We start from the raw sequence: 14276 nt of genomic DNA on the forward strand, positions 1-14276 counted from the left end.
AATTTGGCTACTCTAGGGACCTCATATGAACAGAATCATAGGGCTTCCCTGGTGGCGCAGTGGTTGAGAGTCCGCCTGCCGATGCAGGGGACACGGGTTCGTGCCCCGGTCCGGGAAGATCCCACGTGCCGCGGAGCGGCTGGGCCCGTGAGCCATGGCTGCTGAGCCTGCGCATCCGGAGCCTGTGCTCCGCAACGGGAGAGGCCACAACAGTGAGAGGCCCGTGTACCACAAAAAAAGTAAAATAAAATAAAATAAACAGAATCATACAATATTTGCCCTCCTGTGTCTGGCTTATTTCACTAAGCAAAATATTTTCAAGGTCCATCCATGTTGTATCATGCATCTGAATTTTCTTCCTTTTGAGGGTTGAGTAATATTCCATTGTGCATATATACCACATTTTGTTTATCCATCCATCTGTTGATGGATACTTGGGTTGCTTCTACCTGTTGACTATTGTGAATAAGGCTGTTTAAGGCTCACTTCAATTTCAGAAAAGTTAAAATATGAAAAAAGTGTCCATCTTAGAATAACAACATAGGTGGTATTTCTTTTACGCAGCTTATTTCGACATGTATAAATACTTATTTAGCATTTGAGACGTAAAATGCACACTAACTTGTTTTTAGATAATTGCCTCATTTTGGTAATCTGGTGACGTTAATCATCATCTTAATAAAGTAAATTAGCTGCTAGTAATTAATGAACAGAATTGGTTTAATTCCCTATTAACTGTGCTAACATTTGTCCCAATTAAACCTGTGTTATTTTAAATCACTGCGTTCATTGTTTTGGAGAATTTAATGTGTTACACGGTATTAGATCACTATGTTAAAAGGTATAGGGTGTATCTTCTAAAAAAACTGAAGCCTTTATATCTCTGGATTTGGAATAATTATTAAGGGCATATTCAAAATACACTATAAGCAAAAGGTTACATTTTTTGAGTAACTTCTTTGCACTTAACCGTCTGATTCACACCAACATGTGGGATGACCTGCTTCTTGTTCTTGGCCTGGCAGAACCTGGGGTCACTGTTCTCCATCCGGGTTGTGGGGCTGTCCCTGGCCTGCAGCTACTTGTCCCCAAAGGACAGCCAGCCCCTCTATCACTGGACAGTTGACAGGTAAGGGGATGTTCCAGACGTGGTAAGAGAATGCATACGTTCCTACCTGACTAGACTCCTTCAAGGCTGTGTATCAATAAGACTGATGACAATCTTAGCTGCCTTTCGTCTTCAGCACCAGCGCCTGGGTTAGGTCCTTATACACATTCTGTGCTTTCAACCCTCATGTCTAGAGCGGGACTGACGGCCACTTCAGAGATGGGGAGACACTGAGGTTCCCAATGATTAGTGAATTACGCACATTCATGCGGCTGGTTAAGGACTGTGTACTTCCGTGAGCTCAAAACCTGTTTTTGAATCATCTTGGTGACAGTTAGGGACACATGTGACATCTCCACTTTTTTCCTGCAGTACATTCAAAAACTTCTTTTAGGTGCAGACCCTCCTGTCTGTCACTCGTATATATGCGTCTTGGTTGTTGTTGTTTTTTTTTTTTGGCCACGCTGCGTGGCTTGCAGGATCTTAGTTCCCTGACCAGGGATCGAACCCATGCCCCATGCAGTGGAAGCGTGGAGCCCTAACCACTGGACCGCCAGGGAAGTCCCCATATGTGTCTTGTTGATTTCACATCTTCCACTCTCTCCTTGTCCTGTCTCTTCCGCATTAAGGCCAGACAACCTCTTCTGAAATGGGCTGAGCCCAAGCAGCTGGAAAGAGCGATGGGTTGATTCACCCTGAGATTTTCTGGGTATGGGAGGGTCTGGAAGGGGAAGACCTTTTAGGTCGTGGAGGTGGACTGGAAGGTGCTCCTTTCACTGTGCAGTGGAGGAAAACCTAGCAGCTCATTTGAGGCATCATCAGAACTGGGTATTTGCTGAGGACGTTCAAGCAGAACGGCCTCCTCGACACTGAGAAGATGGCTGGGGCTGCAGTGGGAGGGCTGAGTCGTGGCCTTGCAGCCACCAAATCCTGGGAGCTCGTCAGCTCCCAGGGGAGCTGGGACAGAGCCTTCAGGGGTGGATTGAGGACCAAGTCTTCTGCAGACAGCACCTCCCCAGACCCCCGACCTCAGTTTCCATGCAGCTTTGGACATTTCTGTTGGGAACATCAGTCCTGGGGGTGGAGGAGAGAGTGGGAAGCAGACTCCATGCCTTTGATGGGCTCCCTGTTCTCTCATCAGGGCTCTGCACCTCAGGAGGCCGGGAGGCCCCCCGCACATCAAACTGGCCGTGGAGTGGGACAGTGGCACCAAGGAGCAGTGAGTCCAGCAGAGCCCAGCTCTGGCAGAGGGGACAGGGCCTGTCTGTGCAAACGGACCTTCCTGCGCCAGTTCCCCTGATGCGACAGTGGGGTGTATGATGCCCCCCGGATGCCGTGTGGCCCATTCCTCAGAGAAGCCCCAATGGCAATTGTCTGTATATAAACAACAGCGACAGGAGTAATAATAACGATGGCTGTGGGTGGTGTGAGTGGTGGTAACAGTCACAGTTGGAAATGGTGAGGTGACACTTACCCACTCACCCCGTGCCAGCCACTGCTCCGAGCCCTTTACATCCATGCAGTTTATTTCATGCATCAGTTCCTGTGCGGTAGGTCCGACACGAATCCACATCATCAGATGTGGAAACTGAGGCACAGAGAGGTTAAACGGTTGCTCAGTGTCACACAGCCCGTGCCTGGCAGAGCCGGGCTTTGAACCCACTGTCGCCTCAAGTCCATGCTCTTAATCACTCAGCGTGGCTGCTTCTCTAACACCGAGTGCATCTGCCCGACTTCGGGAAAGGACACTGTTCAGTCCGGCGAGTGTTTATTAATCTCCTGCTAGGTGCCAGGCCTTGCACCACGACATGAAACAAAAATGAGTAAGCCAAGGGCTCGGTCCCTCTCTGGGTCCGTGGGGGCACTGAGAAGTCCAGTAAAAGCGAGTGGGTGCCCTGGGAGCCCTGGGAAGGGGGCCTTTGCCTCCCGGGCAGATGCTTTGCACCCCGTTAGCTGGGAGTAGGGCCCCCTCAGGGGTGAGACCCCGCGTGGCCTCTGTCTGCTCCTGCAGCCTGTTCGGGAGCATCCAGGAGGAGCGGGTCCAGGACGCGGACAGCGTGTGGCGGCAACAGCAAGCCCACCAGCAGCAGAGCTGCAGCCTGGACGAGTGTTTCCACTTCTACACCAAGGAGGAACAGGTCCCGCCCTGGGAGTCCACGCCCCTTCCGGCCCGGGGCCTGTCAGTGGGTGGGTCACGACCCCGGGGGGGCGTGGCTTACGGTCCCGGTGGCTTCCCTTCCAGCTGGCCCAGGACGATGCGTGGCGGTGTCCCCACTGCCAGGCCCTGCAGCAGGGCGTGGTGAAGCTGAGCCTGTGGACCCTGCCCGACATCCTCATCATCCACCTGAAACGGTTCTGCCAAGTGGGCGAGAGGAGAAACAAGCTCTCCACGCTGGTGAAGTTCCCGCTCGCCGGCCTCGACATGGCTCCCCATGTGGCCCAGAGAAGCACGGGCCCCAAGGCCTCCCCGGGCCCCTGGCCTCTTTCCTGGAAGCAGCCGGCCTGCCTGCCCACCAGCTACCCACCAGACTTCCTGTACGACCTGTACGCGGTCTGCAACCACCACGGCAGTTTGCAAGGTGGGCATTACACAGGTGAGCCTGCCTCACGGCCCGTGGCTGCGGCCCGGGCCTCCAGGTGCCCGGGGAAGGGGCACCCCTGGGATGCCGAGCTCGCTCGGGCCCTCGGCACCAGCTGACCCCTGACCCGGTGCACACCGGGCACCTGCCGGGGGTGGGGTGGTGGCGTCTGGTCCAAGCGTCCAGCGGAGTTCCGTGAGGGGTTGGAATAGAAAGTTAGTTACAGCCCGAGTTTTTGACCGTGTCGGATACCAGAGGGTAGCTGTTGGAACCCAGAGAGTGCCATTGATCCTCGTCTGTGATTCAGCACACGGACTCCTACTTACCAGATTCGGTATCTTTTATTTCTGTGGGGTACCTTTAATTGTTAATCCCTCGGAGGGACTTGGAGAGAATGAAGGCTGGAAGGACAGAAACAGCTTGGCAGCTCGTTCAGTTGTTCATAATCGTGTACCTTGGTCTCTTCTAGAATAATATAAAGTATTTCATTTTTGAAAAAATGCTTGAGAATATTTCATTTTGGGGAAAAATGCTCTATTCCTAGTGCACTAATGAACCTGCAATTTGGAAAGCACCAGACTGTATAAAAATCCAGGATCATCACTCATTCATTCATTGAACAAATGTTTATGAAGTCCCATTCTATGCCAAACCCTGGGCTAGATGCTGGAGTCTCAGTGATGAACAAGACAGATAGGAGTCCTGCCCTCATGGGACTAATTTCAGACACAGACAATAAAAAGATGCTTGTCCCTTTAGTACTTTCCCTGCTTGGTGTCATGAAAAGGTGATTGGTTGATGTGTCTGAGATACAGATAAGGCCTCCCTGAGGATGTTACCTTTTTAGGTCAAGAGCTGAAGGATGAGGTGGAACTAGCTGTGTGAATAATGGGAGGAAAACATGGGCAGAGCTACCAGCCTGCGTGAAGGCCCTGAGGCGGAGTTTGCGTGTTTAAGAATTGATGAAAGCCTGTTGTGGCTGAAGGGGAAAGTGACCTAGGATAGAGCTGGGTCCGGAGGCCCTGTGGGCCACGGACAAGAGTTTGCACTTTTTTCAGAGGGTGATGGGAAGCCATTCAAAGGTTTTAGGCAGGGAAGCCATTCAAAGGTTTTAGGCAGAGGAATAAAGACATAATCTAGTTCACAAACGGAGGTCTTAGCTCGAGCAGAGAATTGGGTAGCGCAAGAGTGGAAGTGGGAATTCCAGTTAGGAGGAAGTTTCTGGGGCTCAAGTGAGAGATGGTGTTGGCTGGGACTTGGGTGATGACAGGGTATTCAAGGCATATTTTGGAAAGAGGATCAGTGAGACTGGCTTTTGGACTCAGCGTGGGGTGGAAGAGAAAAGGAGGAGCAGAGACGACCTTCTCCGTGCCCCCTTGGGCTGGTGCAGGAGCCAGGAAAGTGTGGCTTGTGGGCCACATCCAGTCTGGCACCGTATTTGTACAGCCCATGAGTTAAAAGTGGTTTTTACATGCTAAAAAGTGGTTTAAAAAAACCCAACCAAAACAACAACAATACATGGCAGAGACCGTATGTGGCCATCGGGGACCTGCAAAGCCTAAAACGTTGTCTGTTTGGCCCATTACAGAAAAATGTTGGCTGACTTCCGAATTACGGTTATGGAATGGTTGTGGAATAGTTATGGAGCCATTTACTGAGGTGTGGAGGGAAAGGAGAGGACTATTTCTCGTACTTGTTTAGAAGGTGGTGAGAATCTTATTTATGAACATTTTCTTAAATGTTTGACTGCAGTTCTTAGGTAGGAAAGAAGTGTACCATAATCCCAACTGCATATTTTCCTTGCGTACTGAATCAGAGACATGCATTTTGAAGGTCCTCAAAAGAACGGGGATGGACATTGGCCTTATTGCCTGGGACTCCCGTAAGTGTTATAAATCGGGACTCCCTCTTACTGGAGATTTTGCCTGAACGGGCTCTACGACGTAAGGATTCAGCTTGTGTGGTAACAGCTCACTGGATCAGTGAGCATCTGGGTGTGTAACTGGTTATCCTTGCTGATTCTGCCACATTCACTTCTGGCTAAAAGTGGTCCAGCGTTTCTATTACAAACGTCCGTTTTTCAGCCATGCCAGTGGGAAATGTCTTCCTGCTTTGGGGGGCTCCAATAATGGGGACTTGGGGTTTGGACCTTCGCAGCCTACTGCCGGAACTCTCTGGATGGCCAGTGGTACAGTTATGACGACAGCACGGTGGAACCGCTTCTAGAAGATGAGGTCAATACGCGAGGGGCTTACATCCTGTTTTATCAGAAGAGAAACAGCATCCCTCCCTGGTCAGCCAGCAGCTCCATGAGAGGTAGGTTTTGCTGGTCCTTATAGGAGAGGGGAGGATTGGGAACGGGGAGGATGCTCTATCAGACATCGAGGCCCGGGAGAGGTCGGCAAGGATCTGAAAGAGGAAGCTTTGCTGCTACAGAGCGTGTAGAGCCCTACAGACTAGTGTCCCGTTTGTAAGGACGTGGGAGGGACACACTGAAATGCAAGAACGGGAAAAGGAATAAGATTCTGTATCTGTGGCGGGTGGTTCTTGGGAGCATGGGATTCCATATTTCCGCTCCCACCCATGCTGAGCCAGGTCTTAATTAAAGTTGTGCAGTAGAACCCTGCATTAGTCCTGGTAGAAAGGGAAGGGCAGTTATAAGGGATGAGGGGCCTTCATAGGAAATAGTTACTTAACCACACCCCAGAGATAAGTTTATTAGACAACCTCCAGCTTGCTTGGCAGTCTGGAGATGGAAAAGAAGGGTCAAAACGCACCTTTTTGTGTGCCAGATTTCACTCTGCGAACTAGCCATCCTTACTTAGGAGCGAAAGAACATTTTTAAAAAAATGACTCAGATCTTCTGCACCCAGATGGTTGGAAAATGGCCAAGTAAAACCAGATGCCCCAGCAGGTCTAAACCCCCCGTCATGCAAAGTCTGCCTTCTTTTCACAGAAGGTAGACGTGGCGAGAGTGAAAAACATGCCATATTTAGAAAACTGGACTTGGCGACCAGTAATTTCACGAAAAGCCTTTCAGTTCTCATCAACATTCTGTCCTTTCTGTGCCCGAGTGCCTTTCCCTAAGTGTGTAGGCTTTGTCTCATGGTTCGTCAGTTATAGGTTCTCCTCCAGAGATTCAGTCTCGTTTCTGTAATTCTACTCTGGTTCTGTAGCTCCGGGCTCGGGGATGGGAATCTGGCCGTGAGAGGTGCCCGAGGGGCCCCGAAGGATGGAGTTGGGTCCAGCCTGCCCTCTCTGTGCTCCTACAGGTTCCACCAGTTCCTCCTTGTCCGATCACTGGCTCCTCCGGCTTGGGAGCAGTGATGGTAGCATGAGGGGCAGCCTGCTGTCCTGGAGCCCCACCCCCGGCCCTGCCCGGCCCCAGCTGCCTGGGCCTGCCTCCTGCACCAGGAGCCTCCCCAGCCAAGAAAAGGGTACGTTCGGTCACGTTGGTTAAACTCGCTGAGCTTTCATTCTCTGTAACGACCGTCACTCCTCAGCTTTATGAGGTGCTAGCACTTCACGGCTCGGAGCGTACAGAGTCCCTCGGTACGAGAGGTTTATTGATTTCCCAAATCGGGGCTCTCAGGACCTGGCCCGCCGCCTGCCCACTGCCCTCTGGCTGCAGGTGCCTTCTTTCTGTGCTCCCTGGAGCTGACCATCTAAAGGGGGCCCACAGCGCATCAACGAGTGAATGAATCTCATGACGGGGTGTAAAGCAGGGATGAGGGCGAGGAGGTGAATCATCAAGGGAAGAAGGTATCTAGGCCAGGGGTGGGGGAGAAGGGGTGCAGAGGGCCCGTTAGGTGGGGCGGGCGGGGAAGGCCTTTCCGAGGAGGTGAGTTTGGAGCAGAGGCCTGAGTGCGAGTGAGTCCTGTGAAGTCTGGGCGTGTGCTCCACACGGTCAGGGTGAGGGCTGTGAGGTGGGAGTGAGCGTGGGACGGGGGGGTAGGGGGGTGCAGGAGGGACCAGAGCTGCGGCCAGAGTGACAGGAGGTAGTTGGGAGCGTGCCTTTGTCACATGGTACCAAGTCTGCATTGTATGCCAGTTGCAGGGGTGGGTGGGAGCTACTGGGAGATTTGAGCAGCAGGTCATCAATCTGATACTTTCGCAAAGCCTACTTTAGCTGCTGTGTGAATGCATCACAGGAGGGGTAGGAAGCCAGACGGCCAGCTGAGAGGTCTGGCTGTGGTTTTCCAGGCGAGAGCAGGTGGTGGCTTGGGTTAGTGGGTGAGGTACGAGGTGGTCAGATCCGGGGTATATTTGAAGATAGAGCTAACAGGATTTGCTGGTTTGGGGTGTGAGGGAGAGAGGAACCAAGGAGGACTCTTTGCTTGGTGTCCACATAACTAGGTGACCAGTAGTAGTACAGGTGGGAAGGGCTTGGTTGGCTAGGATGCTGGGTCTATTTTAGAGGGAAATCCAATGTTTGACATGGTCGTTTTGAGACTCCGGTAAGACTTCCAGATCAAGATGATAGCTAAGGAGTGGAGAAAAATATTTGAGGGTCATCACCACACGGATGGACTTTAAAGCCACGGGGCTGGCTGAGCTCTCGTAGGGAAATTATACAGATAGAAACAAGTAAAGACCTAAGACCAACCCTGGAGCTCTCCTACATCTAGAGGTTGAGCAAAGGCAGAGAGGACAGCACAGAAAACAGAGGAGTGGCCTGTGAAATAGGAAGAAAACTGGGCAAACATGGATCACAGATGCAAAAAAGGGGAATCTTTCAAGGAGGAAGAAGCCAACTGTGTCACACACTGTTGAGAGGCTGAGTAGGATGAAGATGGGTAAGTGACCATCGGGCTGGAAGGTCACCAGTGACTTGCCAAGAGCATCTATCACGGTTTGGAAAGAATGGAAGCTGTCAGTAACAGGTGGAAAAGAGACTGGGTTAAAGAATTGACGGTGGATATGGGTTCCATCAAAGACTGTGATTAAAGAGGCAGTAGCTGCAGAGGAATGTGGGCTGACAGCACTTTGGGGTTTTCTTTGCCAAATGAGAACTAATGGAGCATGTTAGCATTCAGATGGTCCCGACTAGAGGGAAAATGTGATGATCACGCAGGAGGCAGAGGCAATAACTACAGAAACAAACGTTTTCAGAAAAGCACACGTGTGTCTGTCCGTCCGTCTGTGTATCTTTAGCCTCCGTGTTCCTTCCATCAGAAGGTGGCAGCACTTTTTAATCACTTTTAGTTTCCATGTTTCCTATTAGCACCTGATTTGGTTTTATAAATAAAAAAACTTTAATTGAAGTACCACGTATATACAGTAAAGTGTACTGATCACAAGTGCACATCTGATGAATTATCATACAACATACCCATGTAACTATTGCTGAGATTAAGCAATAGAAAGTTCTAGGTCATCTCTACCTCCCCCCACCCCAACCCCGTATCCTTCTCAATCTTTACTGTTTCCGTCCTTTCCAGCAGGAAGTATTATTCTGACTTCTAACACATTGATTAGTTTTGCCTCGTTGGAAACTTTATATAAATGGAGTCACACATTCTTTTTTTTTTTTTTTTGGTACACGGGCCTCTCACCGCTGTGGCCCCTCCCGCCGCGGAGCACAGGCCCCGGACGCGCAGGCTCAGCGGCCATGGCTCACGGGCCCAGCCGCTCCACGGCATGTGGGATCCTCCCGGACGGGGTCACGAAGCCGCGTCCCCTGCATCGGCAGGCGGACTCCCAACCACTGCGCCACCAGGGAAGCCCACACATTCTTTTTTCTTTGACTTCTTTTGTTCAACATTATATTGGTGAGACGTATATTTGTGGTATGTATCAATGCCTTTTTCATTTTATTCCATTTATCAGAAACAAAAAAACAGGGCTTCCCTGGTGGCGCAGTGGTTGGGAGTCCGCCTGCCGATGCAGGGGACGCGGCTTCGTGCCCCCGTCCGGGAAGATCCCACATGCCACGGAACGGCTGGGCCCGTGAGCCATGGCCGCTGAGCCTGCGCGTCCGGGGCCTGTGCTCCGCGGCGGGAGGGGCCCCAGCGGTGAGAGGCCCGCGTACCGCAAAAACAAACAAACAAAAAACACAAACCAACCCAAAATAACTCAGACACATAAAGTTTGTTACCGAGTCTAAGCTTGTACTGCTCACGGCATGACAGGCCAATAGATCAAGAGACCATAGTGTTGGCGCAAGGAATAGCGACTTTATTTGTTAAGCCAGCAGGCCGGGAAGATGGTGGGTTCGTGCCGCACAGAACCATCTACCCAAGGTAGAAATCAAGGGGAGGGGATGTGGCTGGGCCTTGCACACTTCTCAGGGCAGGAATCCTTTGTTCTTGCAGCTGCCCAGGTAGGTCTGGTCACAATGTTCCTATAAACCTCCAACAAGAGAATGGTTATTTTCTGTTTTGCAACTTTTTATCTCTACGTGAATGGGAAATTGTTATACCTTTAAAGGTCAGCTCCTTGAAAATGGGCTATATTTCAGGCTCTAGGCAATATTCTTTTACAAAAGGTGCAGAGCCAGCATGACTGAGATAGGCAACAGAGCACAAGGGTTACAGCTAAAGAAATAGATCCAACATGGAGTCATGTTTGTTCTCTGTTACAGGTTCTCTGCACGGCAAGTTTAATTGTACATATCAGAGAGAGAGAGAAAGAGAGATTGTTGTCTATTGACTGTTGACCATTGTCAATAAAAAAGCAAAAGCAGGCATTTGGAAAAGAAATCATGATGGGTAGGGTGGGGAGAACCACCTTATGTGCGAGGGGTTCACAGATGGGCTGGATTTGATCTCAGAGGCTGACCTGGAGAAGTTTGGCTTGATCGTCAGGGGAGGCACTTTGAGTCGTTAGTGATTTCCGGATTCTTGAGTTATTTGTGGATTCTCCAAAAATCCACACACGTTTTGTGGTGAAGACACGTGACGGACTGTCTTTGGGAAACGTCTGCTGGTGTCCTTTTGCACCCTGATGGGGTGCTCCACTTGCCTCATCAAAACCTCCCACACTGTAGGAATAGATTACATTTTGCTTATTTGTTCCATTGTGGTTGGATATTGGGGTTGTTTCCGTTTGGGGCTATTACTAGTAGTACGGCTATGACCATTTTTGTTCATGCCTTTCTGTTGTACGTACGTCTGCATTTCTGTTGGCTGTTTACCTGGGAGTGAAATTGTTGGGGTGTTTGTGTGTTTCTTCGTCAGCTACTTATTCCTTTACACTTTAAGTTACTGTTCTATCAAAGTAGCTACCACAGTTCCTGGTGTGTCCCAGGCTCTTGTTACATATTTGAGAGGGAATAAATATGATGATAGAATTTTTTTTTTATAAATTTATTTATTTTTGGCTGCGTTGGATCTTCATTGCTACCGGCGGGCTTTCTCTAGTTGCGGCGAGCGAGGGCTACTTTTCGTTGCGGTGCGCGGGCTTCTCACTGCGGTGGCTTCTCTTGTTGCGGAGCACGGGCTCTAGTCACGTGGGCTCAGTAGTTGTGGCATGCAGGCTCTAGAGCACAGGCTCAGTAGTTGTGGCGCCCAGGCTTAGTTGCTCCACGGCATGTGAGATCTTCCCAGACCAGGGCTTGAACCCGTGTTCCCTGCATTGGCAGGCAGATTCTTAACCACTGCGCCACCAGGGAACTCCCCTGATGATAGAATTTTAAAGCGGCAGGTGGTTTTAGATTGTCATGGACTCTAACCCTCTGGTTATTATGGTTTATGTATCAAATTTTGGTGAATTATTCCTCCATGTTCAGCATCTTGGCTCCCAGTATCTCACTATTAGACAGAAGGCTGATTGCACCACTGCCCCCTGCAAATCACAGCGGTCTGATTTCCTTAGAATCCGCTCTGTGTTGGCGTACTATTTCATGCATTATATTCTGACTCACCCTGTCTGGGCGTTTCTTTTCCCTTCACATTTTTATGACTGCACATTTAGGGTAGTGTCTGGTGAACAAAAAAAGGCATTCCTTCCCCAGCTTGTCCATCCCCCATCAGCGTGAGCCACTGACAGGCTCATAAATTCATCCCAGTTCTGTCCAGAGGCGTAGGACCTTGGGCCATTTCTCAGTTCTCCCAAGAAGAAATGTGTTTCACACGCCTTAAGGAGGCAACTTCAAAAGATGGCCAACTTTTCAGCAGGGTACTCAGACAGGCGTCAGGCATAGCTCCAGAAAACTCCCCAGAGAGACAGAGAGGGCTGGGATGGGAGGAGAAGTAATATTGCAGAATAACTGTCCTCCAGACCCTTGCAGGCATGTTACTTATCTCATCTACTCATTCAGAACTCTGGGAGAGGTGAAATGATAGCCCTTTTACCAAGGAGAAAGCTGAGCCCCGGACATAACGACGTAACCAGTCACAAGCTCACCTGGGAAGTAACCGGGCTGCACATAGACCTGCTCCCTCTGGCTGCCAGAGTCCTGGCTCTGTGGCTCTTAGCTTTTGCACAGCAAAGGAAACCATAAACAAGACCAAACGACAACCCTCAGGTTGGGAGAAAGTATTTGCAAATGAAGCAACTGACAAAGGATTAATCTCCAAAATATACAAGCAGCTCATGCAGCTCAATAACAGAAAAACAAACAACCCAATCCAAAAATGGTCAGAAGACCTAAATAGACGTTTCTCCAAAGAAGATATACAGATGGGCAACAAACACATGAAAGAATGCTCAACATCATTAGTCATTAGAGAATGCAAATCAAAACTACAATGAGGTATCATCTCACACCAGTCAGAATGGCCATCATCAAAAAATCTAGAAACAATAAATGCTGGAGAGGGTGTGGAGAAAAGGGAACCCTCTTGCACTGCTGGTGGGAATGTGAATTGATACAGCCAATATGGAGAACAGTATGGAGGTTCCTTAAAAAACTACAAATAGAACTACCATACGACCCAGGAATCCCACTACTGGGCATATACCCTGAGAAAACCATAATTCAAAAAGAGTCGTGTACCAAAATGTTCATTGCAGCTCTATTTACAGTAGCCCAGAGATGGAAACAACCTAAGTGTCCATCATTGGATGAATGGATAAAGAAGATGTGGCACATATATACAATGGAATATTACTCAGCCATAAAAAGAAACGAAATTGAGTTATTTGTAGTGAGGTGGATGGACCTAGAGTCTGTCATACAGAGTGAAGTAAGTCAGAAAGAAAAAGACGAATACTGTATGCTAACACATATATATGGAATCTAAGAAAAAAAATGTCATGAAGAACCTAGGGGTAAGACGGGAATAAAGACACAGACCTACTAGAGAATGGACTTGAGGATATGGGGAGGGGGAAGGGTAAGCTGTGACAAAGTGAGAGAGTGGCATGGACATATATACACTACCAAATGTAAAATAGATAGCTAGTGGGAAGCAGCCGCATAGCACAGGGAGATCAGCTCGGTGCTTTGTGACCACCTAGAGGGGTGGGATAGGGAGGGCAGGAGGGAGATGCAAGAGGGAGGAGATATGGGAACATATGTATATGTATAACTGATTCACTTTGTTATAAAGCAGAAACTAACACACCATGGTAAAGCAATTATACTCCAATAAAGATGTTAAAAAAAAATTCTAAATTCAAGGCTATTCCTTCTGGACACTGCCAGAGCCTCCCTTCCAAAGGGAGCATTCCCTCTTGGAGTCTGAATATAATGGTGATAGATTTGAAACCTGTTTGGGAAGCTCTGAGATGGTTGAAAATCCAGCTTTATTTTACTGTTAATACTAAGCCCGGGGCAAGATCAAAATCCAGCACATAGGCTTTCAACAGTGATTGGTACTAACTCCTCTCCCCACGAGTATGTGGAAGACTTTTTTTACTGTCAAAATGAGTAGAGGGCATGATTGGCATTTAGTCCCCAGGGGGCAGGGATGCTAAATGTCTTGCAATGCCCAGGGATGGTACCATGTGGTACAGACCTGTCCTTCCCAAAGCCAGCAGTCCCCTGTAGAGAAACACTGATAGCTTGGCAACTTCATCCTTCTGGTAGCTCTGGTTATGGGGACCTCATAATAACGAAGGCATTTTAAAACAAAAATGAACAGATCCAAGTTTTGTGGGGTATGCAACTTAAGTAATTGGGGATGGGTATTGGGAGAGGCTCTATAAGAAAAAGGACAAAGAAATACCTTACTTTTTCAATTGTTATAAAAACGTGACCATGTGAAAAAATTGCTAAAGTCCTTTGCAGAGGAGGAGCCCTGAGACTAAAGCGTTTCGGTGTCAGTGCTCCTGATGGTAAATTTCCTCTATGGCTTTATTGAGCCTCAAAGGTTTTGTTTTTCTTTTTCAGTGCTTTCCAAATAGTATGTTGTTTCAGTTTTGATTTCCTCTTTGATCTAAAGGTTATCTGGGTGTCAAGTATTTAAGAGGTTTTGGTCACCCTTTTATTCTTTATGTCTAATTTTATGACTGGTGATCCAAAAATGTGGTTTTCAAAAATGATTCCCTTTTTGTGATCAAGTAACTGCATGATGGTTATTTTGTCAGTGTTCTGTGTATACACAAAATAAGGTACATTGTCTTCTGAGGAATGTGAGCTTTATTAAATTAGGTGAGTTGATTGTTGCATTCAATTTCCCTATGTCTTTTTGTTTTTTAATTGA

General features: G+C 48.8%; 1 protein-coding gene across 2 annotated transcripts in view; it reads left to right on the plus strand.

The window, feature by feature from the left end:
- Positions 1 to 14276, plus strand: part of USP43 (ubiquitin specific peptidase 43) — a 62394-nt gene that overhangs the window by 38769 nt on the left and 9349 nt on the right. Inside the window, exons 9-14 of one of the 2 annotated variants that reach the window (XM_027131056.1) lie at positions 1026 to 1129; positions 2250 to 2327; positions 3120 to 3246; positions 3351 to 3702; positions 5845 to 6003; positions 6960 to 7124. In XM_027131056.1, coding sequence (XP_026986857.1) covers positions 1026 to 1129; positions 2250 to 2327; positions 3120 to 3246; positions 3351 to 3702; positions 5845 to 6003; positions 6960 to 7124 — 985 coding nt within the window. The remainder of the gene's footprint in view (positions 1 to 1025; positions 1130 to 2249; positions 2328 to 3119; positions 3247 to 3350; positions 3703 to 5844; positions 6004 to 6959; positions 7125 to 14276) is intronic. The other variant, XM_027131057.1, reaches the window with a different exon arrangement.

This window comes from Aethalodelphis obliquidens, unplaced genomic scaffold (assembly GCF_003676395.1).
Source record: "Aethalodelphis obliquidens isolate GAN/ISIS:26980383/991018 unplaced genomic scaffold, ASM367639v1 scaffold38, whole genome shotgun sequence".
Taxonomy (NCBI): domain Eukaryota; kingdom Metazoa; phylum Chordata; class Mammalia; order Artiodactyla; family Delphinidae; genus Aethalodelphis; species Aethalodelphis obliquidens.